The sequence below is a fragment of the Pantherophis guttatus genome, chromosome 3 (assembly GCF_059756535.1).
Source record: "Pantherophis guttatus breed Tessera chromosome 3, ASM5975653v1, whole genome shotgun sequence".
In the NCBI taxonomy this organism is placed as follows: Eukaryota; Metazoa; Chordata; class Lepidosauria; order Squamata; family Colubridae; genus Pantherophis; species Pantherophis guttatus.
This window is the reverse complement of record NC_142065.1, coordinates 130,792,378-130,818,183: the sequence shown is the minus strand read 5'-3', so window position 1 is coordinate 130,818,183 and position 25,806 is coordinate 130,792,378. Positions and strand designations below refer to the sequence as shown.

The window sequence follows — 25,806 nt, the reverse complement described above, 5'->3', positions numbered from 1 at the left end:
GTATTGGAGCACCCACAACTTCTGGAAGCAAGTTGCTCCACTGATTAACTGTTCTAACTGTCAGGAAATTTTTCCTTAGTTTTAGGTTGCTTCTCTGTTGTTTCCATCCATTGCTTCTTGACCTTCCTTCAGGTACTTTGGAAAATAGGTTGATTCCCCCTTCTTTGTAACAGCTTCTTAGATATTGGAACATTGCAATCATGTCACCCGTAGTCCTCCTTTTCATTAAACTAGTCATATCCAATTCCAGCAATATGTTTATATGATTTAGCCTCCAGTCCCGTAGTCATCTTTGTTGTGCTTCTCCTTAGTTTATAATATTTTATAAATTGTCATTCTTACGTTAACTAAGTTTTACTTAGTATATTCCTTTCCTCCGTTCAAGTGTTGTTCAAAATACTGAATCCTGATATTTAAAATGTTTGTATTTCTCTTTTGGATCTCATATATATTCACATATACACAAATGTACGTATTTGTGCTGCCAAGCTGTTTTTTGTTTACTCTGCATTTTAAAATGTTTTTGCTTAGTTTAAAAGAGGTTCTGTACATAAAAATGCAAACTTGGTGTTCAGACTTACATGTTTAACAAAAAGTGATCCTAATTTTTCTGGATCCTCAAGGCACTTCTCTAATTCTCCTAAAAAGAAACTGCAGAGAAAAAAAAAACACAAAAACAAAACTTTTTATTTGTTTATTTGAATAGGGGCAAGATGTAATAGCTTCAAAATAGAGTCATTATTTTTGCTCCATTGAAGGATATCAACTACTACAATGAAGACATGTGGAGAATACATCTAAGATACTTTGCATGGAATTGATTAAACAGTAATTTTTCCCACATAAGATGCTCCGTGAAAAACTGGGTTATATCAAACAAGCATCAAGTAGCAAATGTTTCCTCCCTTTCATGTAGAACTAGTAATACTAAATTGGGCACACCAGGAATTCACTCTTACCTACCTCTAAACCTTAATAAAAACAAACTGAACCATTATCTTTAATCAGCAAGCTAAGGGGAAAAATTACCTTCAATAAATAATGTCTCAAGGGCTTGCACTAAAAGCTAACAACTGGATCTAGTCCAAGGCCTATCTATTAAGGAGTCATCATCACTCATTCACAGACATATTAAAAGGGAAGAGAGAGACAGGTGGCCATTTTGAGATCTAATAATAATGGTAATAAAGTTCTTTCACATACAGATTCTTCAGACAGCCAAATCCCTTGTGAAATGCCTTTTGAGTGTGATTAGTTCATCAGACAATTATTTTTATCTGTTGACTTTCCAATATCTCTCTTTCATATAGTCAGCCCAGGGGCCAAATGCTGTTTGCTATCTGGGTCTCAAAATAGAGACGTTATCTATGGCAGACTTCTTCAGTTATTAAATGGGGGGGACTTACATTTTCAGCTAAAACTGTCAAGAGTTTAATAAAAGTTCCTCCCTATAGTTAAAAGAAATGTTATTGTATATCCAAAGGACTTTGACCAATCCACATAAGTAAAGGGTGATCTTGATGAAGCTGTGTGGGATGCATATTAAAAATAGGTTACAAGGAACAATGGGTAGTTATTTAAGCATCATCCTGATACATACAGGTACTTCAATTCCCAAAATTTCCCAGCCAGTATAGGATTGCTGAGAATTCTGGGACTTGGAAGTCTACACAGTTAGGGGGTTACAACAATAACCAGCTTGAATTATCTGCATCTTAACTTTTCTTTTATGTACACTGAGAGCATATGCACCAAGACAAATTCCTTGTGTGTCCAATCACACTTGGCCAATAAAAAATTCTATTCTATTCTATTCTATTCTATTCTATTCTATTCTATTCTATTCTATTCTATTCTATTCTATTCTATTCTATTCTATTCTATTCTATTCTATTCTCCATGCTAATCTTGATCTGCAAACAATAGTCTGCTCTTGGGCTCAGGAAAATTCATGAGGGTCTTTATTCTGAATAGCAATTTACTGAAAATAAACAACTGTGCTTCTTTTGATAATGAATGTCTAACTGACAACGTCACTTTTATTTGTTCTATTATTTTCCAGAATATGTTAAGTCACACACCAAAATAAAGTGTCAGTTCTATGGGCTACAGCAGGGGTGTCAAATTGGCGGCCGGATGCATCATGCACAGGCCATGCCCACTCAGCCCTGAGAATGGAAAAAACGTTGTGAAACGTCACGTGATGGCAACGTGACATCGTGAGTTTATTCTGTGGACTACAGAATAAAGAATGATGGATGCCATTTATTTATATCACTTCCAAATTATATCATAGCAATTTTGGGATTTTCTTGGGGGGGGGGAGCAAAAGTGAATACTTTTGGCTACATCTGATTGTTACTTCTGTGGAACTGTACAAATTTAAAAACATAATTACTGTGACATAATGTCTATCTGCAGGTAAATTTGGACTCGCTTTGATGAAACAAAAACATATCAAATAAAGAAGTCACTTCTTCACCTTTATCATCTTTCAAGCCCATCCAAATATTTTTTTCTAACATGGTATCTTGTAATGTTTGAGTTAGTTTATCCATCTCTTCAGTGACTCTTGCAAGGTTAAAAAAAGTATGACATTTACTCAAAAATAAAAACCATACATACTCTCTGTGCCAGTCATATATTTGATGAATGTTGCCAAACACAATTTTGTCTTTTCCTTTCATGTCATCAGGAACACCATCTTCTTTCATGAGTGCCATATAACCCTAAAATAAATTAGCAAGAAAAATCAATAAGGGTCCTGTTATTTATCTGCAGGTGTGCTTAAATTTAGGCTGATGCACTATCCCATTCTCTGTTCAGAGATGTGTGTTTAAACTTTACAAAAATGTTTCCCATTTCTTAATAGAAAAATGATGCATGGCGATCTTATGCAAGTTATTTGTTGTGGAATTCTGTCGTGCTGGATATGAATTCACCTTATCCAAGCCTTTTATCAAGCTGGTGACATTTTAACCTACAATTTGCAATTTTTCCAGCCAGTATGAACAAAAGCAATAATCCTAATATGCACAAGGTAAACAACCAGAAATGGGCCAGTGATCTGCCCACAGCACATTTATGATGCATCCATTCATTTAAGCAGAAAAATGATTTGCCTAAATAGTTGAAAAGAAATTAAAATCCTTCTCCATAATGGCAAAATATATGGTTCTAATAAGGCTTGAATTCCATATATAATATTATCAGTTTGGATGCATTACCTATAATGTCACAACTGAACTGATTCATCAGCAAAAAAAGATCAAAATAAAATATCCACCTAAAACATAAAAGCAGCATAAATACACACATCTATTCTGGATTGCTAGGGAAAGCTTATGTTATATGTTCAATAAATGAAAATTAGAGAGGCAAATTTATTTCAGTTCTTAGTTTGAACCTATTTCTTGACTACAGGTAGTCTTTGAATTACAACAGTTCATTTAGTGACCATTTGTAGTTATAACATGAAGTTACAAAAAAGTGCCTTATGACCTTTTTTTACACTTACAACCATTGCTGCATCCCCGTGGTCATGTGATCAAAATTCAAATGCTTCGCAACTGCCTCCTATTTATGACGGTTGCAGTATCCTGGGGTCATGTGTTCACCTTTTGCAACCTTCTGAGAAATACAGTTAATGGGGAAGCAAGATTCCCTTAACCACCGTGTTACTAATTTAACAAGTACAGTGATTCACTTAACAACTGTGGCAAGAAAGGTTGTAAAATGGGGCAAAACTCTTAACAAATGTCTCAGAACAAATGTAACAGAAATGTTGGGCTCAATTGTGATCATAAGTCAAGGACTACCTGTATATACTTATATTTGTCGGTCTACCTATACATGTAATTGCTTGGCATATTAGTTAGCCTAACAATTTCGGCTAGTTAATAATTCTAAATGTCTCTATATTTCTCCTACATGAGTACATAGGAATTCTACTGGATATTTATTCTGAACCAAATTATATCTGCTCAGAATCAATAATTTTATGATTATAGCTCTATGCTTTTCAGTGTTCAGAAGCTTCAGAAGTTCTATGAATAGCTTTTCTGTGAGCATAGCCAGATACATTATTATGTGGGTAACTTTCAATCATGAAGTGAATCTTTGTGCAAGTATTATATACTAATATCACTGAGGCACTGAACAATACTGATCCTTCAAATAAAAAAATTAACGGTGAATATGAATAAAATAATAAAATTGGTAAATATATTAATAAAATAATTAAATTGTAGAAAACTCTATAGTAGATATGCATGTGAGCTTGGATATATCTGTAATCAGCCCACTTTTAATTAGCTTCCCAAATGTTAGCTGCCTTTCAACTTTTAAACTTGTTACTTCATTCAAGGGTTCTTGCGTTTATTAACACACACAACAATCAAAATATGCTTCAGCTGTCCATTCTAAAACAGTAAGGCTGTCAGTTATTCCACTGCTTATATTCCTACACAAGGATTCAACAGAGTCCTTAACTACAAATATTACTGTACATCAAGCCAGTTCTAAACACTCAACAACTTATTTTGCCACAGAGTCAATAAACAGCATGCAATGCTAGTCTTGGGTAGGAATGGAAATTAATTATTGCCAAGTTTTGAAATTTACATGTCTAGATATCTATAAACAGTTACACTGACAGTTAGCAATAATTTCTTTTGAAATATTATGGTTAGCACGCCAACAATATCAGAAAATTCAGCAACTGCAAATTTTAACTGATTTTATTTTTAACCAAAATGACCAGTGTACTTGATTAAAAATAAATATAGTTTTCTTAACATACAGGTAGTCCTCGATTTATGATCACAATTGAGCCCAAAAGTTCTGTTGTTAAGTGAGACATTTGTTAAGAGAGTTTTGCCCTATTTTACAACTTTTCTGGCCAGTTGTTAAGTGAATCACTGCAGTTGATAAATTAGTAACCAAGTTGCTAGGTGAATGTGGCTCCCTTATTGATTTTGCTTGTCAGAAGGTTGCAAAAGGGGATCACATGACCCTGGGACACAGCAAAGGTCATAAATATGAATCAGTTGCCAAGCATCTGAATTTTGATCACATGATCATAGAGATGCTGCAAAGATGGTACCTATGAAAAACGGTCCTAAGTCACATTTTTCAGTGCCGTTGTAGCTTTGAAACATCACTAAATGAACTGTTGTAATTCGAAGACTACCGGTATTGCTGATAACATCTAAAGATGATTGGATTGAGAAGAATGGTAAATTCATGCTTCTGATTTGATTGATAAAAATTTAAACCAATCTGCTTAGATAAGGATGAAACCAAGGGTGAAATGCTCCCAGTTCAGACCGGATCGCCTGATCCGGTAATGATGGCGGCGGGTGGTTCGGAGAACTGGTAGCAAAAATCCCTGAAGCCCACCCCCCCATGCCCAGCTGAGCCACACGATCATCAGAGGCTTTTTTTTTTTTACTTTTAAAAGCATTTTTTCTACAACCTCTTCGGCAATCTCTTAAGGTTGTAGAAAAAATGCTTTTGAAAGAAAAAAAAAAAAGTTGGCCACGCCCACCCAGTCACATTAACCCTCCCACCAAGCCACGCCCACAGAACCGGTAGTAACAAATTTTACATTTCACCACTGGATGAAACATACCTCTACTACATAGCCAAGATCTCTCACATAATCTCGTTCTGTCTCCACTAATTCCTGTAGGACATACCTATAAAATGACGGAGAAATGAATTTAATAATCCCAATTATCAGTTTATGTATGGTCAAATACAAATAGCAGAATACTCTTAACTCTATTTAGCTGGTTCATAATTTAAGCTATTAATTGATAAATTAAGAACTATTTATAACTAGAGAGGTAAGATATATTTTTGAAGACTGTAAGGGAGAACTGTCTGGTTGGTTTAATAAGAAATTAACAAAATGACCTCCTCCCATAGATCTTTCTGGCTCCCATCCTGATAACATTGCTGGCTATTCTCTCATGCTTTGGGATAGATTCATATTTGATATCATTGGTCCTTAGAGCTATGGTCATTCTATCTCCTCTAGATTTGTTGGAAAAGAAACTGGTTTTCCCATAAGAAGATACTTGGGTATAGTTGTTGCAATGAAGACTATGAAGATTTCAGAACAAGATCAGGAGTTTTTAGTTTTAAAAAAAAATTGAATAACCAGCAAGATATTCCTAAATGTAACTGCTTCCCCCACCCCCTAAAATTCATTTTAAGAGTGTATAAAAACTGTTATGCCTAGTGGATTTTATATATTAATTTTTTTCACAAGTAGATGTATTATAGATGTATTCTTGATCCTTCCTGTTATCATTTGAATGAAATTGAAGAATACTAAAGGCTAAACATAAAAATTTGAGTGTATTAGCTGTAAGATTCAAACTTTTCTGCTTTAGGGAATTCTGCCTTAGTTTTTCAATTGGTAATACTATTTCCATTATTTATTAGAGAGGGCTATAAAGCCCTCTGAAGCTGTATAAGTGCTAATGCTATTTAATATGCAATGTTAATTATTGTACTTGAAAGGGCAATTTTAATTTCTGTTTTTATATATGCAGTCTTGATTCATCAGATATAGGGCTGGAACAAATGTCTTAAAAATCAATCAATCTCTTTGCTATCCTTTTGAAAGCATTAAAAAAAGTCTCATGTATAATAAAAGAAATTAAAAATATGGCAAAGTCTTCAAAAATTGATCATGTTTAATTTTGTCTTAAAGAAGAATGAAAACCTTAAAGATTTTATAGAAAAAAAGCAAAGGAAAAGTGTTCTTCTTAAGCAAATGACAGACTTTAAATAAATTTGTAGTCTAGTCTTACTGTCGCCTCTTTAAAGAACTGGACTTCCGTTCTTCCATCTCGTCAATGGGTGATGAGGAAGAGAGAAGTGAGTTGTCTGAAGGATTGAATGATGGGCTGCTACTATCACCCTGATCTACCATCAATGAACTTGGGCGATCTTCTAGAGCCTAAGACCAAGTTGAAACACAATTATTATTTCCTTTACATTGCATACATTGCAAATGTAATAGTAGCTGGATGACACACAACATTTAATCATCAATAATATACAGCTTGTTGTTATTTTAACAAATATACTTTCATTTTCTTTATTAGATTAATTTTAAAAAAATACTCCAGTAAGGTTACAAACCTTTCCCTCTAAATTTATTTTTCCCAGGGCTATTTGGATAGCTATAGTTGACAAAAAACTAATGTTGGGTAGCACAATTTTATTTAGATCAAGTAAGAGTCTCATAGTCTCTTAATTAATATCATTAGACAATATAGCACATAAGCAAGTCTGAGCTATCTACAAGATGCCAGTAAACAAAAACAAAAACAACAAACACTCACCATTTTGCTCTTTACAAGCTCTTCTATGGCACTGACAAGCTCTGCTGCACTGGGTGTTTCTGAGCTGGTAGGACGTACCAATAAACGAGAAGATGTCTACAGAATGGAATTAAAATTGAGATGGGGAGATAAAGGGAGAAAACCAGCTTATTCAAGAAATATTTTAATACCTTTGAAATGAATAGTTCATTTCACTTCAAAGAAGCAGAGTTTGGTTTTTTAGCAAATCCTGTTACTTATAAATGTTATACTCTCTATATCTTTCACTTAATTGTACTGTACATGATTACCATTTGGCAATGGTAATGTACAATTGGCCTGTGAGGAATCTCTTAATCTTTCTGTGTTATTATTAAAGCTAATTATATTTGTTTCCTCATCCCCCCAAATTCCATATTAACATGAAGCAGCACAGAAAAGAACCAAACCTAAAGAATCTGTGGGTCAGAGTGAAACTTCTTTAAAATGGAACATTCTAAAGGGGAGTAGAACTCACATAGATAAGATTCCTTAACATCATAAACATGAAACAGAAGTTTGGAAGATCTCTGTTTTTACAGGATTCTAATTTCTGGCTGCAAATAATGAGAAATGGTATGGCCAGAGGAAGCTTTTGGAAAGAGATCTGAGGGATTAGTAAATAAGCAAGTGTGATTGCAGACTGCATGTATCCCTGCATGTAACTGTAATCTACACAAGTAACATAAGGCTCACTTCATAATGGAAGCACAGCACAAATGCCCCATGGGCCAAATATTTTATGCTTTTTTTCACTACTATACAGAAAGATTAAAATTAATCAAGAATTTCAGAATAGGATGTTGTGCATTTTTATCTTTGGAAGATTGACTATCCCATAATGTAAATACTAAATAAATTTTAGTGTGCATTGAACAGCTTAAGTTGAATGGGGACAAAGGAAATGGAACGTTTACACAGAAACTGTGCCAAATCAAACAGAACAAAAAAGCAACATTGTGCTAAAAAAGGTGATTTTTAAGAAGAAGAAAAAAGAATAAAGAAAAAAATACTGCACAGCATGTGTTTTAGCAATTGTTATAAAAAGTTATTTATAAAGCACTACTAAACAGATTGACTATAGACAATGCAAATGTCTTCCAATGTCTAAAGTCTTCATTTATTTTTCCTATGTTAATTCGAGACACAAATTAACATAGATTGACAGATTTGTGTATATTAGGACACTGCATTTATCTGGTTGCAATAATATGTTGATTTACAAGCTAGTCTCTAGAGAATTTGATTTGCTTCACAAAAGCATACTGAGAGTAAAACTGAGCTTTGATTGTTCTTGGGTGTACAGATTGATCAGTATATCCTCATGGTTAATGTAGAAGGCAATAATGTATGTCAAAAATGGAAGGGAAATAAATGTTTAAAATGGTGGTATCAAAGGAAAAGAATGATGAAAACAAGGTAAAAAATGCTGTAAGAATCTTGTAAAATGGCAATGGTCCAGATTTAGACATATTCATAATATTAAAATCTGAATGTAGTTTGCTTATTGAGTAGTTGTTTGACTTGGTTAGCATCTCTGCCTGAAGACTGAAATAATTGTTTCCTTATGTAAAGAGAAGGGTAGTAAAAATGAATGCAAAATCTACAGGGATTTTAGTTTGTTAAATGTGCTAGGGAAGATTATTTAGCAGCATTTTGATTGAAAGAGTACCAGAAGCAAACTTAGCAACTATTGTCTGGTTTTATGCTGGCAAGTAAATGCAGACTACATTTTTGCTCTTTGGCGAGTATCTGAGAAATGTGCAGTTGTGAAAAGGAAACTACTGTACATTTGTTGATTTGAGAAGGCATGTGATAAAGTGCTATTAACCTATGAAAATGAAAATTTCTCCTTTACAAAATGTAACCAACGTTCATTTGCTGGAAGACCTATACAAATCAACACTTTTTTCATTGAAGGTATTTGCAATATAAAATTAACCTTCAGAGTGGAAGTGTTGCTAAAATACTGCTTCCCTCCTAGTATGTCCATGCACACTAAAATTAGAACGTCTCTGCTATACACACTGATATTAATACTATGAGGCAATAGAGATAGTGAAGGGAAGCTGGGAAAATCTGTGTATCTCAGACTGGTTCCTAAGCTCTGTATGGAAGAGATAAAAGACAAAGGTTAAAATAATTTCTAATATTTAAAATTTCAGCTGAGTTCCTTGTGAAAAATGTATGTACGGTATATATTGTATGTCTGTGAAACACATGGCACAACTGCATATAGGAAGCATTATTCATCTCAGAGAAGAGTATGGATGAACTCTTTGTCAAATAGAGCTTATTCTACACACTTGCAGCTACTGTAGCAAGATCTGAATCTGAGCCAAAATATTTGATTTTTCTAAATAAGCTAACTAAGAGCAGAAAGGATTTTAAGCCTTAGGGACTTTTTATTAATGTCTAAGAACACTGTACTGCAGATTCTGTCATCATTCTGTATATCATGGGAGTCTTTTTCAGCGGATATGCAGGAAATCCCCTCCGCCATCAAGGATGTGGTTACCTTAGCAATGATTAACATCCATAAGAGAAACCCACAAGAGTTCCAAAAAGCAAAGAAGGAAATAAAAACCCATACACTCAACTGTTGAAAATGTCTGGCTTTCTGAGAATGATGGCACGTTGCCAAGAAAATAGACAACCCAAGAGCTCACATTGTAAAATTAATTCTGAGTACAATGAAAACGCATTTTAACAAACCAATTAAGGCAAGAGGTACTTGTTATTCACAAGTATATATTAAGTACAAAAACATGTTTTTGAACTGCATGCAACTCCACTATATCAAAATCCACTTAAAAGAGTATATGGAGTCTTCAGCTGGTGCATATTAATATTAAAACTAGAATAAAGCATGCATAACAGCTAAATGAATGGAAATACTTATGTAAATCGTCTTTAAGTTGCATAATTTCTGCAAAATCCCTTGTCCAGTATTTTATCACCATAGAAAACTGGGCTCTGGGAATGATCCAGTTGGCATGACAATAGGCCATGACCACTGAGAACCAATTATTTCCCCTCCCCCCTATTCTGCCAGAGAAAGTCTGTCCACCCATTTTACCTTATCGTCTTGTGAGTCTGGTTGAAGCAGACTATGTTGTTGGATTGCCATTGGAGGGGGAAGTGGCACAGCATCAGGTCCTTCTTCACCTTCTTCTTCTCCACAGCTCTGCATGCCAGATGAAGATGATTTGGAGAGGGTGCCACTACTCAAGCCCTCATTCCGGCCTCTCTGCAAAGAGAATCACATTCATACTTATTGGTTAGATGGTGTTCAATGATGTATAAAGTGCTTGATACTTTTATATTTGAAATACCCTAATACAAATGGCCTAAATTCCTGAAACATAGCACTTTTTTATTTTTTCAAACTGGCTACATTCTTTTCCATATTGTACTGAGTTCCAATCTTGAAATTCTTAGTTCTGAGAGCACTTACTGACCTTTCTAATACTCTAATACCTTTAAGGAAAGATTATTTGTGATCTTCTTTTGACCAAACAAAACCTGCCAAATTCTACTTTAACTAGCAAGGAAGCATATCAGCCTGGTTCCTACTTAGTACTAAGTCAGAATTTTTAAAATTATTATCAATTCACAAATCCAGTATTATTACATCTTGATGTTATATCAGAACTAGCAATTTTCAATAAAGCATTTTCACATAAACTTTAGCTGAGTTTGTTGCCAAACTGAAGCAATGATAAATTTTCACTTAAGGTAGAGTGAGGAAAATGATATTGACAGATATATTTAGGAACCACTGCATAATAAAATAGGCTGATAGTTTTTCAAAATTCGGAATGAGATAACATTTGGAAGGGCCTTAGGCCGATGTCTCCCTGATTCACTGCAGTATAAGGAGTATACAGCACAATTAGATTTGCAAGATTCTGCCTATGTAATTTTGTATTAATTTTTGGTTTGTGTATTTTGTGTGTCTCTTTTGTGCTTGATTCAGAATTATACTATTTGAGTTGGGCAGTTATATACATGTTTGCGTGGATGCATAACTATTTCACTGTCACCTGGGCCAAATAGTGGTCTTCTCAGACTCTAGACAGAAAGAAGTGCTGATCAACTTAACTACAGAACTGTTGCCAGTTCTTTCATAATTTAGATACACAATTAATGCTTATTTTAATAACCTGCAGGACCATTAGTCATATATTTTTGACAGAGCCATCAACAATAAAAACAGAGATAATTTGGAGAATGAAAATACTCAGATATAGCTGTTTCTGGAAGACCCCTATGGAATATATAGAAACAAATGGCTTGTTAAGGGTTCTTCCCTTTTTTTGGTTATTAAAAAAGCCAATCCAGTGAATGTAATTACTTACAAGAAGGTAATAAAAACCACGATGTTAAAGACTTATTTTCAGAAAAAGGCACACAAGCAGCAACTAATGGACATCTACCTCTTCGAGAGTTTCATCTTGGGGTGTAGCTGCACTGTCATCTGAGTCCTTCTGAGAACCGGTATCAGCACTTTTGCGGACTTCACGGCTCTTCTTATGTTTGTGGGCCAGTTTCTTTACATGGCCGTCTGCCTTTCCACTGCTAAGTCGCCTCACTGGACTAGTGAGCCACTTCCTCAGGGTATTGCCTGGGCGTTTAGGACCAGGAGAGCTTTGTGCACCAATCATATGGGGCTGGAGTGATGTTACTGATGCAGGAGGACTTGCATCATTGCTGGAAACTGAAAGAGAATCTGAAAAAGAGAAAAACAATGAAAATACAAGGAAGAAATAACTGAGGGAGAGAAATAACTGCTTTACAAAACACTTATTTTCCTAAAGCAAGTTAAAAAAGACGTATGAGTTCTCACTATAATCATTGTGAAACTATTATTATTTGCAACGGTAGCCATTATATAAATATTAATTTATATGCATATTTGATACTTTTGCCATTCTAAGGATTCCCTCGTTGACATATTAACTAGCAACCAGATGGCTCATAACTATGGTTTCCTATATCTCATGAAGGAATGCATCTAACTCATGATGGAATAATTTATAAAACACAAGTATCTAAAACAGTTATTTAAATACAATTTTTATTAAGAATTTTATATACATAAAAAGCAAACTAGAGAAAAAAATATGAAAAAGGGAAAGAAATAAAGAAAGAAAAATGCAAAAAGCAAAGCAGAATAAGAAACAAAAATAGCTTAAAGAAACAAGAAAAAATATACAAATTCCAACTTTCTTTACAATAGTTACAAACTATTATCCTTCCTCCTTGGTATTACAAGGTTTTTCCTTCATCCTTTTTGTAATTGTCAAAAAACCACACTTCACTTTTTTCCATTTTCATAAAAAAGTCTATAAAAGGTTTCTGTCATCTTCTACTGGTTCCAGTTTTTTATAAAAAGTATGTGTTGTTGTACCTGTACCAAAGAGGTCAGTTTTGCCATTTCTAACATCTTTATAACCTATTCCTCCATTGTGAGAATTTCAATGTTCCTCCATCATTCTGCAATAATTAACTGATTCTCAAGAAATGTGTTTGCTTTATAATGTTATGCAGTATTTCAAGGCTTGAAATAACAATCTGATATACAGATAAGGACCTCATTTGCACAGCAACAACAAAATAGAACATGTAATTTTATTTTTGACTATATATTGGAGGCTGATATATTTGAATGCTCTTCCGCTAAATATCTATTTTACTCCTTTCACACTCCCAGGGCTATCCTTGAAAGAGTATGGTTAAAAGCTAGCGTCTCACACGGATCAACATGATGCAAATAATCAAGGATATGTATATTCTATACCTCTCCATGATAATTCTGAATGCCAGTTACTCCAATCATGCTACTAGTAGGACTTTAGAAAACCATTTCTCTCTCTCTCTCTCCCCCACCCTCTCCCTCTCATTCTTTTAAAAATCTCTTTTGCATTAGTCATGAGGAAGGAAAAACCACTGGAGTCACACTTCAACAGCTTTTCATACGTCCATCCTTTATCTTTATATTGTTGCAATTCATTTTCTTCGAATATGAAATTATATGATAAATGGCACATTTCATGGCAGAAATGGAAAATCTTTTGCTAAATTACAGAGCCCTGTACTCCCAACCAACATAAACAAAATTAAAAGTTACTTGTCTTAGCGATTCAAAGGTTTCACACAAGAAAGGACTGGATGAAGAAAATGATGTTGCTATGCTATGCTATGAAAATACAGCCCAATTGTTATATGCAAACATAGGAGCAAAGTGATTTGGTGCTGTTCTTGCATTTATATTAACATTTAATCAGGCCTGGGAAGATGTTCATTGATTATTCTCCCAATAACAAATTAATAAACATTTATCCTTTTTGTTAAGTCTTTGCATTTAACTCATATTTGACTAAGAACCAAGAATATTGTTCAAATTCGTAACAGTGAATTTAACAGCGCAGACACCAGATGAGTGTTTGGGACTTTCCTATCATTTTTTCAGATTACTTAAGGATGTACTTTTGTTTAGACGGCTCATAAACCCTCCAAGGGATAATTTTCTGCTGTCTCCTCAGGTTTGAAATACAGCTCCATATGGGCCTCTGCAAATGGAGGTCAAAGTTCATAGAAAGTCCATACACTTAAAAAAAAAAAAACCCTGAAGGGAAAGCAGACTAATTAAGCTACAACAAAAACAAATAATGAAAGCTACTTTTCTAGCCAAACTAAAGATTACTATTTATTCTCAACTTGAGAAATACGACCCTGGTTATCTGGGATTGTTGTCTTTGATTTTTCTTTTAAAAAAACCAATCATGCCTTGGTTCTTGATGCTTCAAAAGCAGCTGCTTACATTTCTTGATTGTATTCCAACCAAGTTACTTAAGATAAGACCAGAGGTTAGCAGGGAGTCTATCTTTAATTGAGGAACTGCAGTGCAAATAAAACAGAGTTAGATTATTCTCAACTGAACGTTTGTTACTACAAAATATCACACATAAGCATTCCTTCTAAAAATTACACAATAGGCCCATGATGGCAAACCTATGCCATATGTGCCACAGGTGGCATGGAGAGCTTTCTCTGTGGGCACGTGAGCCGTTGCCCCAGCTTGGCTCTGCCACGCATGTGCATGCACCTCCCACTGGCCAACTGGTATTCGGGTCTCTGCCGCACATGGGCGGGGGCACATGTGTGGGGTCACGCTCGCATGCGCAGGACGTGGGGTTGCATGCGGAGGGTGGGGTGCACAGGCGTAGCATTATGGGTGTGCACACGCTTTTGTACACGTGCAAGCTTGCTTTCAGTACTCAGTGCTGAAAAGGTTAGCCATCACTGCAATAGGCCATTCTATTTCATTAAATCAGTGATAAGATCAATTTGTAATTTAATGAAAATGTAGAAGTCATTACTAGGAATCATTATGAGGAAGCATTTTGATTTTAATTTTTTATATAGAAACATTTATTATCCTTTAACAAGGGAAAAAATGTCAGGGACCTTGCAGAAAAAGGATAGCATGATGAAACTGCCAACTTACAAGAATTTGGCAAATTATTTTAATGTGATGTTCCTTCTATGTGTGTACATATTGAGATTAAATGCATCTAAGCCCAACCAAGTATTTCAAGGTTTTATGCTATCTGATAAAACAGCCTACTTGTAACCAAAGATCTTTTACAACAGGAATATATTACTAAAAGTAATGGGGATTGACTTTGACATGCACACGCCACAGGCTCCCACTGCTAGCAGGCAAAAGAAGAAAAGATTTTCAATTTATCAGATAAACCTACTTTTCTTTATTTAGAGGGTACCATGAAAGAAAATTAAATTTAAGCATGGTGTACATAAGAAGTATGGATATCATGATACATCAATTTAAGTGCAGGACTAACTATTTTTCTTTCTTTCTGGTGGTTTCTCTCTGTCTCTGTCTCCCTCCCTTCGAAGCAGCAGGTATCCATACACAAATAATGTTCTCTTCATGATAGAAAGTAGGACTTTTATTATATATAATAACATATATATTACAATACCGTGTTTCCCTGAAAATAATACCCTGTCTTATATTTTTTTGAACCCTGAAATAAGCGCTTGGCCTATTATCAGGGGATGTCTTATTTTGGGGGAAACAGGGTATCTCTAAAGTCTAAGAAAGCAAATTAGAATAAGTTAAGTTTAAATCTGATGTTTTGAATTTGCCACTATAATCACACTAATAAAGTCCTATTTTCTGTCATGAAGAGAACAGTATCAGTAAACCTCAAAAGTATAATACAGATTACACATTTCATATATAAAACACTTTTAAATTCTAAACTGGGTACACTTGTGTGCAAGTGCATGCATGTATTTGTATGATGTTATATAAACAATAAGCAATTGTTGTTCATATATATGAAGTCTTTGTTCAATTGTCCTGGGTGGATGTTCAAATGTTTCAAGAAGCTGTTGCATCTCAATGACACGACAGTTAAACAGTATAAGACTTGGAGAAAGTATTGGACAGAACTCAGTCTGAAGTCATTTCCTTTTTTGTTTACATGGGAAACAGGCCACTTTCTAACTCACTCGGAACAGAAGGTTTTTAGGCTAAGCTGAAACAACATTAAATTAACTGACATTGTTAACTTGAAATCCAGAGGTGTTCACTTATGTCTTCATCTATTACACTGCAACATTTCTCTCCTTCAGAGGGTCATTAGTGGCCTATAATGCAATTTAATATAATGAACAGTAGTATAGTATAATAAAGTATCGTACAGTATAGTACAGCATAACATTAGTTTCTGAATTTAGATTGTCCCCTGCCCTTCTAGCCTTTAGGAAGGGGCTGAAGACATGGCTATGCCACCATCTTAGGGGTCCAGTAGTAGTAGTGAACCTTTCCAATGGTTATGCAGGTATTCTTTGACTTACAATGGCAGTTAGGAGTGGAATTTCTGTTGCTACGCAATGTGGAAAGCATGACCGAAGCAATGTACCAAATCCATGGTCACTAGGAAATAACAATTTCCTGCTGGTTCCCACTATCAAAATCAGTTAAACTTGCAAGTCCCAGGCCAAGAGACAGATAAGTGATTCCTACTAGGTGGGAGAAAAAGGGTGTGTGTGGATTGCTGGGAAGAGTGTGCAAGAAGCAAGGTATGAGTTGGACGAGAGTGTATGCATGAGCAGCACGGCACTGTCTGAGAAGGGTATGAAGAAGGGTCACAGAAAGTCCACTTAGGTATGCAAGTGATCAGCATAATATGAGCAGTCACAGGGGGGCTGGGGCACAGTGAGCAGGTGGGAGAGACTTACTCTAAGAACCTTTGACCTTCCCTGCTGGCTTCCCCACTGACTTTCTACAGTAGAGAAACCAACAAGAAAGATTGCAATTGGCGATCATGTGACACAATCACAGAACCACGGGAATACTTGGATTGCCAGAACCCTGACCATCATGATCAACACTTGTTTAATATTATCGTAACTTCAAACAATTGCTGAATGTTATAGGTTGAGGACTACCAGTATTGAATAGAATATATTGTTTGCATTCGCCTGTTAACTGTGGTTATATTTTGTGTTTAATTTAGTTTTTAATAAGGGCTTTAGAACATTTATTGTTTTTATCATTCTTGTTCTTGTTTTTATTGTAAACCATTCAGTTTCCATATGTGAAATGGAAGGGTATACAAATTGAATAAATAGTATAGTAGTATGTACTGCAACTTACCTTTCCTACAGTTATGGATCATTGAATACAAGTTTGGAACAATGCGGAAACCACCCAATTAAACTGTAAATAAAGCATGGTAATGACTTCTTGTCTGGACAGGTCCCTGATTTCAGAAGTGGTTCGCCATTGCTTGCTTGCCAAAGCTGAGTGTGTATTATTGGTCCAAGGTCACCCTGCTGGCTTTATGCCTAAAGTGGGACTAGAAATTATGATCTCCTGGTCTCTAGACCGGTGCCTTAACCACAACACTAGACTACCTCTACACTAGACTAGAATGTATTTGCCCCTCGAATGATTTTATGTACTTTATTTAGAATAAAATGTAAGAAAAATTTGCTCGTCAAGAATGTTCTTCCAGAGAAATCTGAATACACAGGGGCTAAGTGTAAATGGATCTCAAGCCTTATGAGTTATGTTCACTTTGCTTTCTGAATGTCTTGTATAGTTTTACAGTTGTCAATTTTCTGAATTTCTCACACTGCTGGTGAGAATGTATGATTTATGATTTATTTTAAACGAATTTGCTGTTTGTATGCTTTGATGAACCAGCTTTCAACAACGATCCATTGCTGTGAACCAGCTGACAATAATGAACAAAGTAAGGGATTAAAAACCAAATGAATAAAATTATTTCTAAGGCAATTCTGTGAAGTCTACCACATTTTTTCTTATGATATTTCAGAGATTGAAGAAAACTAATAACTCAGCCCATTCTAGCCATTCTTTTTATGAAATCCTACGTATATCTGTAAGTTACATATTGCAAAGACTATAGAAAAATAAACATCACCAAGCATTCAGGAAGTTGTTTTCATTAGACCATTCAAGGACTATGGCAAAGGACAAATAAAATGATGTACAGGTTGGTAAATTATGTAAATTCAGAAGTACAATAAGCAATTCATTTTTTTTTCCAAAAAGCAAAAGATTGTTTAAAAACTATAAAATGAGTAAAATATAAAGAGGTCAACTGATTGAACTGGTACTTTATATTTAGATATATATCATTAGGTATGCATATATCAGCGCCTGAAGCTAAAGAAGAGATAGATCTCATTTTACTGCTTATTAGCTTTTCAGGGATGCTTTCAACAATAGTAATATATTATATTAACTGGATCTTTGCCTAATACTGACATGTAGCATATCTACAAGCCAGATTCTACATGACTAACAATCATACTGGATTGTGTAGCCCTGAAGGCAGATATTTTTATATACTACCGTACATCAAAACACCTGCATGCATTTATAAAATCAATGAAGCCTCCTTCATGTTGGTCCAAGTTTGGCGTGATGCTGCAGCCTATCTAGAAGACAGGAATCTATAACCACAAGGAGGAAACAGAGTGGCTGTATTATACATTATAGAAGTCTACCTCAGATTTGCTATTATGAATAAATTCAATAGGTTCTGTTCAATCAACTACTATGGTAGATGGTACATATTGTTTATGTTTAAGGCAATGTTTAAAAAAACTATAACTTTAGAACCAAAGAAGTGTTAATGTGCATGAATATATTCAACAGTTAGAGTCATTATGTAATTTCTTAATTCCACTGGCTGGAAGCAAATTACAAAGGAAAGGAGGTAGTTGCCTCATGTTGTTACCTGCATGACATTTTTCATTATTCTATACCCAGGAAGGAAAGTACTGGTTTTTCACTAATCTTAATCACAAGAATTGCATATGATCTTTGCCAACGTTTGTCAAAGGACAGAGAGAAACTCATCTATACAAGTTAATGTGCTGCCAAGTTACTGCCATGTTTTCCATACTCCCTAGAAATAAGCACGAGTTCCTAATGTAAATCCATATCCCAAGAGGAAATCTGAACCTATTCCTCCTACAGGAATTGCTTCTTAACAAATGACCATATATTGCTCATGTTACTTATGAACTGGCTCTCCTTATTACAGAAACAGGCATTGTCTTAAATGATACAGTTAATAACGTCCAAACTAAGTCTTGCTCCAGATGGAAACCGAAGCTTAGGATTTGTATATTTGACAGGAGTTTTCTTCCATCTAAATATTTCCTTTGGCTTGTTTAGTTTAATGTGCCAAGAATTCCATGTTTTAACTAATAAATTATTGCAGTGTATGGAGTAAAATATACTTTAATGATACACTTTAATCAAAAGCAATCTTCAGTAAGAAGGAAAATCAAGGACATTATAAAACTCTCTCCCTTTCAATGAGGAAGAAACTGAGAGGAGAGGGAGTTGCATGATTTCCCCTGATTTAATTCTCAATCTGATTAAATTCCTTCCAGAAAGAATGAATAAAAAAGCTACTGTTTCTGATTACATGCAATCACAAATGTCCCTCCCTCAGACAACAATATAATGGTCAACCTTGCTTAAATTATATAGTAAACAGATGTAGCTGCAGAGCAGTCTACTACTACAGTGTTAAATCAGGAATGCTACAACAGATTTATGTATAATGGTAGGGAAACCGGATAGAACTGATTTCTTTCTTGGACGTCCACTGGGCTGTGAAAGGAGTTAAAATGTGCTTTCAAAAAGTTTCACCTTGCTGAATGCGTGTGTCATGTTCCCTTTCTCAAATTGCAAAGTAAAACTCTTTTTACCAATGTATGGACCCTATTCAGTGAATTAGATAGTTTACAATGGTAGACATGAATTCTCCCTGCAAGGGGGACATAGAAATCACTAGAAAAAGGAGAATGCAAATTGGCAGAAACTTTCATTAGCCAAAAGCAACAATATTCCCTTCTCTCCCTCATGCTCTATGTTTGGTTAACACTGAGCCAAGAAATTATCCATTTTTAAAAATATTTCTTTTAGGAGCAGGTTCTACTTCTTTCGTAACTTCCAACAATCTGAAACAAGGCATAAATTTTATTAGGCTATTTCTATCAAACTGGTAGATTTGTTGGAGGCAATTTTCTTCTTTTGTTTTGTCATCTGCAATGCTTCTTTGGTTCTCTTTCACTGATTAAGTGTGACATTAGGGGCAAATAATTAAGACTCTGGGAAACAAAATCCCTTCCCCCATTTACTATGAAACAGTACTGTGAAATCTTTTCCCACACTGGGATTTCCCTCAGTCTCAGAATTGTTAGCCTATATAAATATTAAGACATTTTAACTTATAATGCCTTGCAGTTGTCTAAAACATGCTACATTTGGTAATACATAAAATTGATACAATACCAATGCAAATCAATATTAAATAGAAATCATGGACTTGAAAAATTAGTAAGTTTTATATATACACACATAGTTTTTTTTTTAAAAAATCAGGTTTCTTTCTTACATGATATTTTAGCTTAAACTTCCTGTTTATAAAATGTGCACAAAAGAGCTCTTGAGAAAAGGTAGAAAGGAAACATGGGCCTGCAGTATATTAACCCTCAGACATGCCTTCCTACAGTCCCAGATGTGCTTCATTCCAGGAGAGATTTTGCAGTCATTGTTCTGGCCGGCTCTGGTGAGGTCTACAGAAACACATTTAACAACTTCCATCTGTGCCAGAAAAGCTAAGGCTATATGCTTCTTTAGGAGCTGGCTGAAATCCAAGAGTTACACCACTCTGTTAGATATACTGGTTATTTTATTGCATTCCAGTCTTCACCCTCTTTTCCTGAATGGCCTTTCCCATGGATCCCTCTTTAGCAATACTATCTTTAAAGTTGGATGGTGTGATACTACATAGATACACATGATCATCCCCCTGGAGAGAATGTTAAATACAGGGAGAAAAGAGGCATGTTCCATTTAGTCCATAACATTTATCTGAAACGTAGTTAGAATCAATTATGCCAAATAAATACCACAGATGGAAGTATGACTCACACTATGGTCTAACATGCAAACCAAAGGCGTAGGAAGTGCCATGGACAAGGATGTACATGGTCCAGAAAATAATGGGAACGGAAGCAGAAAATTTAGACTATTGGAAGTAGATATGCTAAATCTGTGGTGCCAGTACTCTGAAATTACAGTCATGTAATAAAATCTTTATGTATTTATAAATACATAAAATATTTATAAATATTCCATAATTCAGTGAAGAAAGATAGCATTCCTTTCACTGGAGAGAATGAGACTCCCAGATCTTGCTGGAATGTACAAAAATGAGACTTAGACCCATCAAAATGTGTAAAAGTGAAGTTTAATTGAAAATTCCTCTCATCTGCTTTCCCCAGTATGTTGTAGTCCCAATGGTCTGAATTACAATTCCCATCATTCACAGCAAAAATGTCTAATGATCAATGATAACTAATATTATAAATGAAATTTTTGGAGGAAATATTATGTGAATAGCAATAGCAATAGCACTTAGACTTATATACTGCTTCACAGTGATATACAGCCCTCTCTAAGAAGTTTACAAAGTTAGCATATTGCTCCCAACAATCTAGGTCCTCATTTTACCAACCTCAGGATGGAAGGCTTAGTCAATCTTGAGCTGGTGAAAACTGAACTGCTGAACTGCTGGCAGTCAGCAGAATTAGCTTGCAGTACTGCATTCTAACCACTGCACCAACACGGCTCAGGAAAGACAGTTTTGTACTCTTAATTAGTCTTAAAAAGTCTTGTTCCTTGGACTTTTTTAAAAAAAAACTTTACATTTCTTATTGACTTCCCATCTCTCAGTGACACTTGTATAAATACAATCTGTTCGTAGCAGGATACTTAAATTAAATTAATTATATTAATGAATCATTAAATGATTAATTTAAAGTAATCTAAACTGTAATGTAATAATGTTAATCTGTATTAACTGTATTAACATTTAATTGCTGAAGTTACACAATGCTATCTATTTTTTTCAATGTATTGTAAATCTATGTTTTTCTGGCTATGAAGTTAGACTCTAAGTGAGTAGCATTTATACATATATTTTTGATTTTTCTGCCATTCTGATACATTTTCTTCAGCCAATAATATTTGCATAAGATACTTAGTTGTAGTTTCTCTTCTTAGTTATTTCTGCCCCATCTTTATCTGGGAGGTATTCTCCATAATAACAATTAATAGGCTCTTTTTATGTATTTATTTTAACTATATATACTATTATTTATTAGATTTATATCCCATCTTCCTCAAGAATTTGAGATAACATATATAATACTCCCTCCTCCAATATTTTCCCATAACAACCACCCAAGAAGAAATTTAAACCTGCTCCAGCATCTATCCACTATCTCACTGGTTTCCATTTTATTGTCTCTAGGACACTCAAGGCATGAAACAATTAAAACATTGATAAGAATGGTTTAATAAGTTTTAGACTAATCCATAAACTCTAAAGATGGGGGAAGATCTTGAATTTGTTCCTGAAAGTTGAAAAAGTGAACTATGAATTGCATTTTTAGAGAAACATATTCAATAAGTTGGAAGCAACACTGGAGAGGATCCTCTCCTATGTTTTGGACAAATGGATATTAGAAAGAGAGATGTTCTTCAATAGGGTATGGGTTGCTCTGTTGACTAATATCTAAGAATTCATACTGAGATAGGCAGGCCCTAAGGTAACTAAGATTTTTAAGGGCCAACACCATTGTTTAAAATTGAATGTAGAAAACAAATACAATGCAGGGCAAATGCTTCAGTAGAGACATAATATGCTTCAATATTATGCTTTCATTAACAGCCTGGATGCAATATTTTGCTACAACTGAAATTTTGGATACTTGCCTTTTGTAATAGCCAACTCAGGATGTAACTAAGCCATGGGAGATACCACCAAATCCAACAGCACAAGAATGATCATTGCTGGTGAACTAGAGATAACTGCAACTGTCCACAGCAAAATATGACACCAAAATGACATCACACCCCTGTGATGTCTTCAGTGGTGGGATTCAGCCAGTTTGCACCACTTCGGGAGAACCGGCTGTTAACTTTCTGAGCAGTTTGGCAAACTGGTTGTTGAAAGAAATCATTAGGGCAGAACATTGGTTGTTAAATTACTTGAATCCCACCACTGGATGTCTTCATACAAATATCACTATTTCATATCATCCTAATGTCTGATGTAAGGCGATATGGTGATGCAGTCACACATTCACTATTTTCCCCCTTGCCCACCCCACCTTTAACGATGCTTATGTTTCCTGAAAATCCAAAGATAAGTAAGAATCAAAAATAACCCCCAGACTGATCTACTCTTTTAGAAGAAATATATAAGAAATCTATACCAAATCTAAAAGTCTGGTTTCTCTATCCAATATCCTGGTAGAAGTGCTGCATAAAAGGGAAACCAATAACATCCTATTCAATATGGGAACAATGAAAACTGACCTAAGCATTATTCAATGCCACGGAATAGCAATGCAAATATGTTTTAATTAAGCTTGATTGGAATAACCTTAAGATTTTCTCCATTTCCATTCAAATAGTCATTCCTTTGGTAGACTTGGGTCTGCAAAATGAAAGAGAACACTGAGAAATGGCAGCGTCTATTACCCAGGGTACTTCCACAATTCACAGATGGGATAGGATTTTGTGTTGACTGCAAAGGAAGCAAGACAATTCTAAACTGCATTTGGGAATCTATTTTAAATCAGTGTGACATATAACACTATAAACATTTCTCTTATTTTAAAAAAATAACGAATTACAGCATTATAAATATTACAATATTACATTAGGGCAAAAAGTATTTGTCTCAACATATAAGGACCCTAAAACTGTGATTTACTAATTCTAGATATTTGGGAGAAAATAGTATTTCAGGACTGCCTATTTTCATTGAGAAAAGCAATGGATCAAGAAAGATCACATCTTCACAATTATAATCTCCCTGTATTTAATAAGAAATAGTCACTTTATAAAGTCACAGCCGTTTTACATGGGGATATTTAATAGATGTGAATGTGTGAGCATTTAATAGATATTACAATGGATCAAGTTCAGGGAAGAATAAGATTGATTTGCACAAGCTCCAGGGAACAATAAACTTATTGCAAGGTGACTCAACAGTCTTTGTAACCTCATTGGAATGAGATTTGTTTGCTAGCCATGTTTAACTTGAGGCATAAGGGATGCCTCAGACAGAGGAGCTCTTTGAATTTCTTTCCACCCTAAAATTTGCAGTATCTGGATATTTTGATAATCATCAAGAATTCAAAAATCCAGTAAATGTGAATATTTTGTAATTAGTAATTTTATATTTTTTCAATACACTTAGTATACATATTATATTAAAAGAAAGAAGAGATATTATTGCATTAAAGAAACTTATTTTTTTAAAAAAACCTGGCATTTTCCTCTTTTAGCCACCTCATAAATCTATCAACTTATAAAAACTTGTGTCAAATAATAAGGTGCATTTACTTCCTGTTGTTTATGATGAGCGGGAGCACATATTAAGCCTAAATTGGCAAGAACGTGATTTACAACAATGTGTTATTTTACCTTCTACAATATCTATCCTACTAATATTACCGGCTGAAGCATCTGAGAAATATTTTTGCAATTAATGCTTCTGGAAAGATATCAAATATTCATCAAGAAACTATCACACTGTTCAGAAGGCAGAAGTAAAACTTTCATGAATGAATAACAATAAAAATAGTTTCCTGCTGTTTTCCGATCATTTCAGTCTTCAACATAACACTTGTCTGAAATGCTAATATACCCATAAATAAGTAAATACCTCTAACTCAGACATGACATGTTTATACTGAAATTATTCTGAACTCAACCAGCTGCAGCAGATATTTACAGCAACTGAACCTCTGAGAGTTTATGCATAGGGCTGGGATGTACATGTAACATTAGAGTAGTTTGAATTTTCATATATTGATGGTATGCAGAAAAATACAAATATATCTGGATATATTTTAATCAATGTATGAGAATGAAAACATACATTCAAAGGCTTTATCAAAAGGTATTTCAGCTTTTATGCACTGGCAAGATTAAAATGTACTCAAGCATTTCACAAACCATGTTAAAGGTACATTTTAAAAGGTTTTATTATTATTGTGTGACCAGAAAACAAAACCAGTACATTATTTAATATAGTTCTATTTGAATTCATTATTTTTCATGCAGGAAAGCGCAAAATACATATCCATTCATCAATACCCCTCCCCTCCATGCTGTCTTTTCCATAAAGACTAAAACAGTCGAAACTACTAAGAACCAAATGTACAACTTTCTGTACCTATCTAATTCAAAGTGCACAATGAAGGAAATATAATAATAGCCTTTTTTGTCTAACTTGATGTGGTATATTTTCTAGAAGATACTTAACTGAGCACTGATATTTTCATAAATTACATTTTTAATTTAATTTTGATTTGGTTACACATAAATATAATTAGGCAGCTTGTGATACGTTACACCAGTGCTCGTCTTCCCATTTCTGATGTGCATTTTCTTTTAAAACTTGCTACAAGTAGAAGCAGTCTTCATTTATTTGCTAAAGTTTCTTATCAATTTCCCAGAATCTACTGGAAATACATTTGATTCTACTTGGAAGCTCTGATTTATTCATCTACATGCATTTGCTTCTGCAATGGAAAAGTATCACAAACACACAGAAACATGCATCCCAGCTTTCAAGAAATTTTGAGTGTACCTAAGTCCAGGATCCAGTATTTACAGTTGTCAGACTGTCCATTTCCACAGTATGGAGAATGATGAGATTGCAGAGTGTCAGTTCTATCTGACATGGTAAATGGTAGCGGCTGTAAAATCCTTAACACCACTGCTGTACTTTTCTGAAGACAATTTCTACAC

At 34.6% G+C, this 25,806-nt stretch overlaps 1 protein-coding gene across 2 annotated transcripts in view; it reads right to left on the bottom strand.

Annotated features, from left to right (window-relative positions):
• TRIO (trio Rho guanine nucleotide exchange factor) overlaps positions 1-25,806 on the bottom strand; it is a 263,174-nt gene that overhangs the window by 33,527 nt on the left and 203,841 nt on the right. For both annotated transcript variants that reach the window (XM_034411889.3, XM_034411890.3), the window contains exons 35-41: positions 11,819-12,111; positions 10,459-10,629; positions 7,362-7,457; positions 6,825-6,973; positions 5,633-5,699; positions 2,626-2,729; positions 582-651 (exon numbers count right to left, since the gene is read on the bottom strand). In XM_034411889.3, the coding sequence (XP_034267780.1) occupies positions 582-651; positions 2,626-2,729; positions 5,633-5,699; positions 6,825-6,973; positions 7,362-7,457; positions 10,459-10,629; positions 11,819-12,111 (950 nt within the window). The remainder of the gene's footprint in view (positions 1-581; positions 652-2,625; positions 2,730-5,632; positions 5,700-6,824; positions 6,974-7,361; positions 7,458-10,458; positions 10,630-11,818; positions 12,112-25,806) is intronic.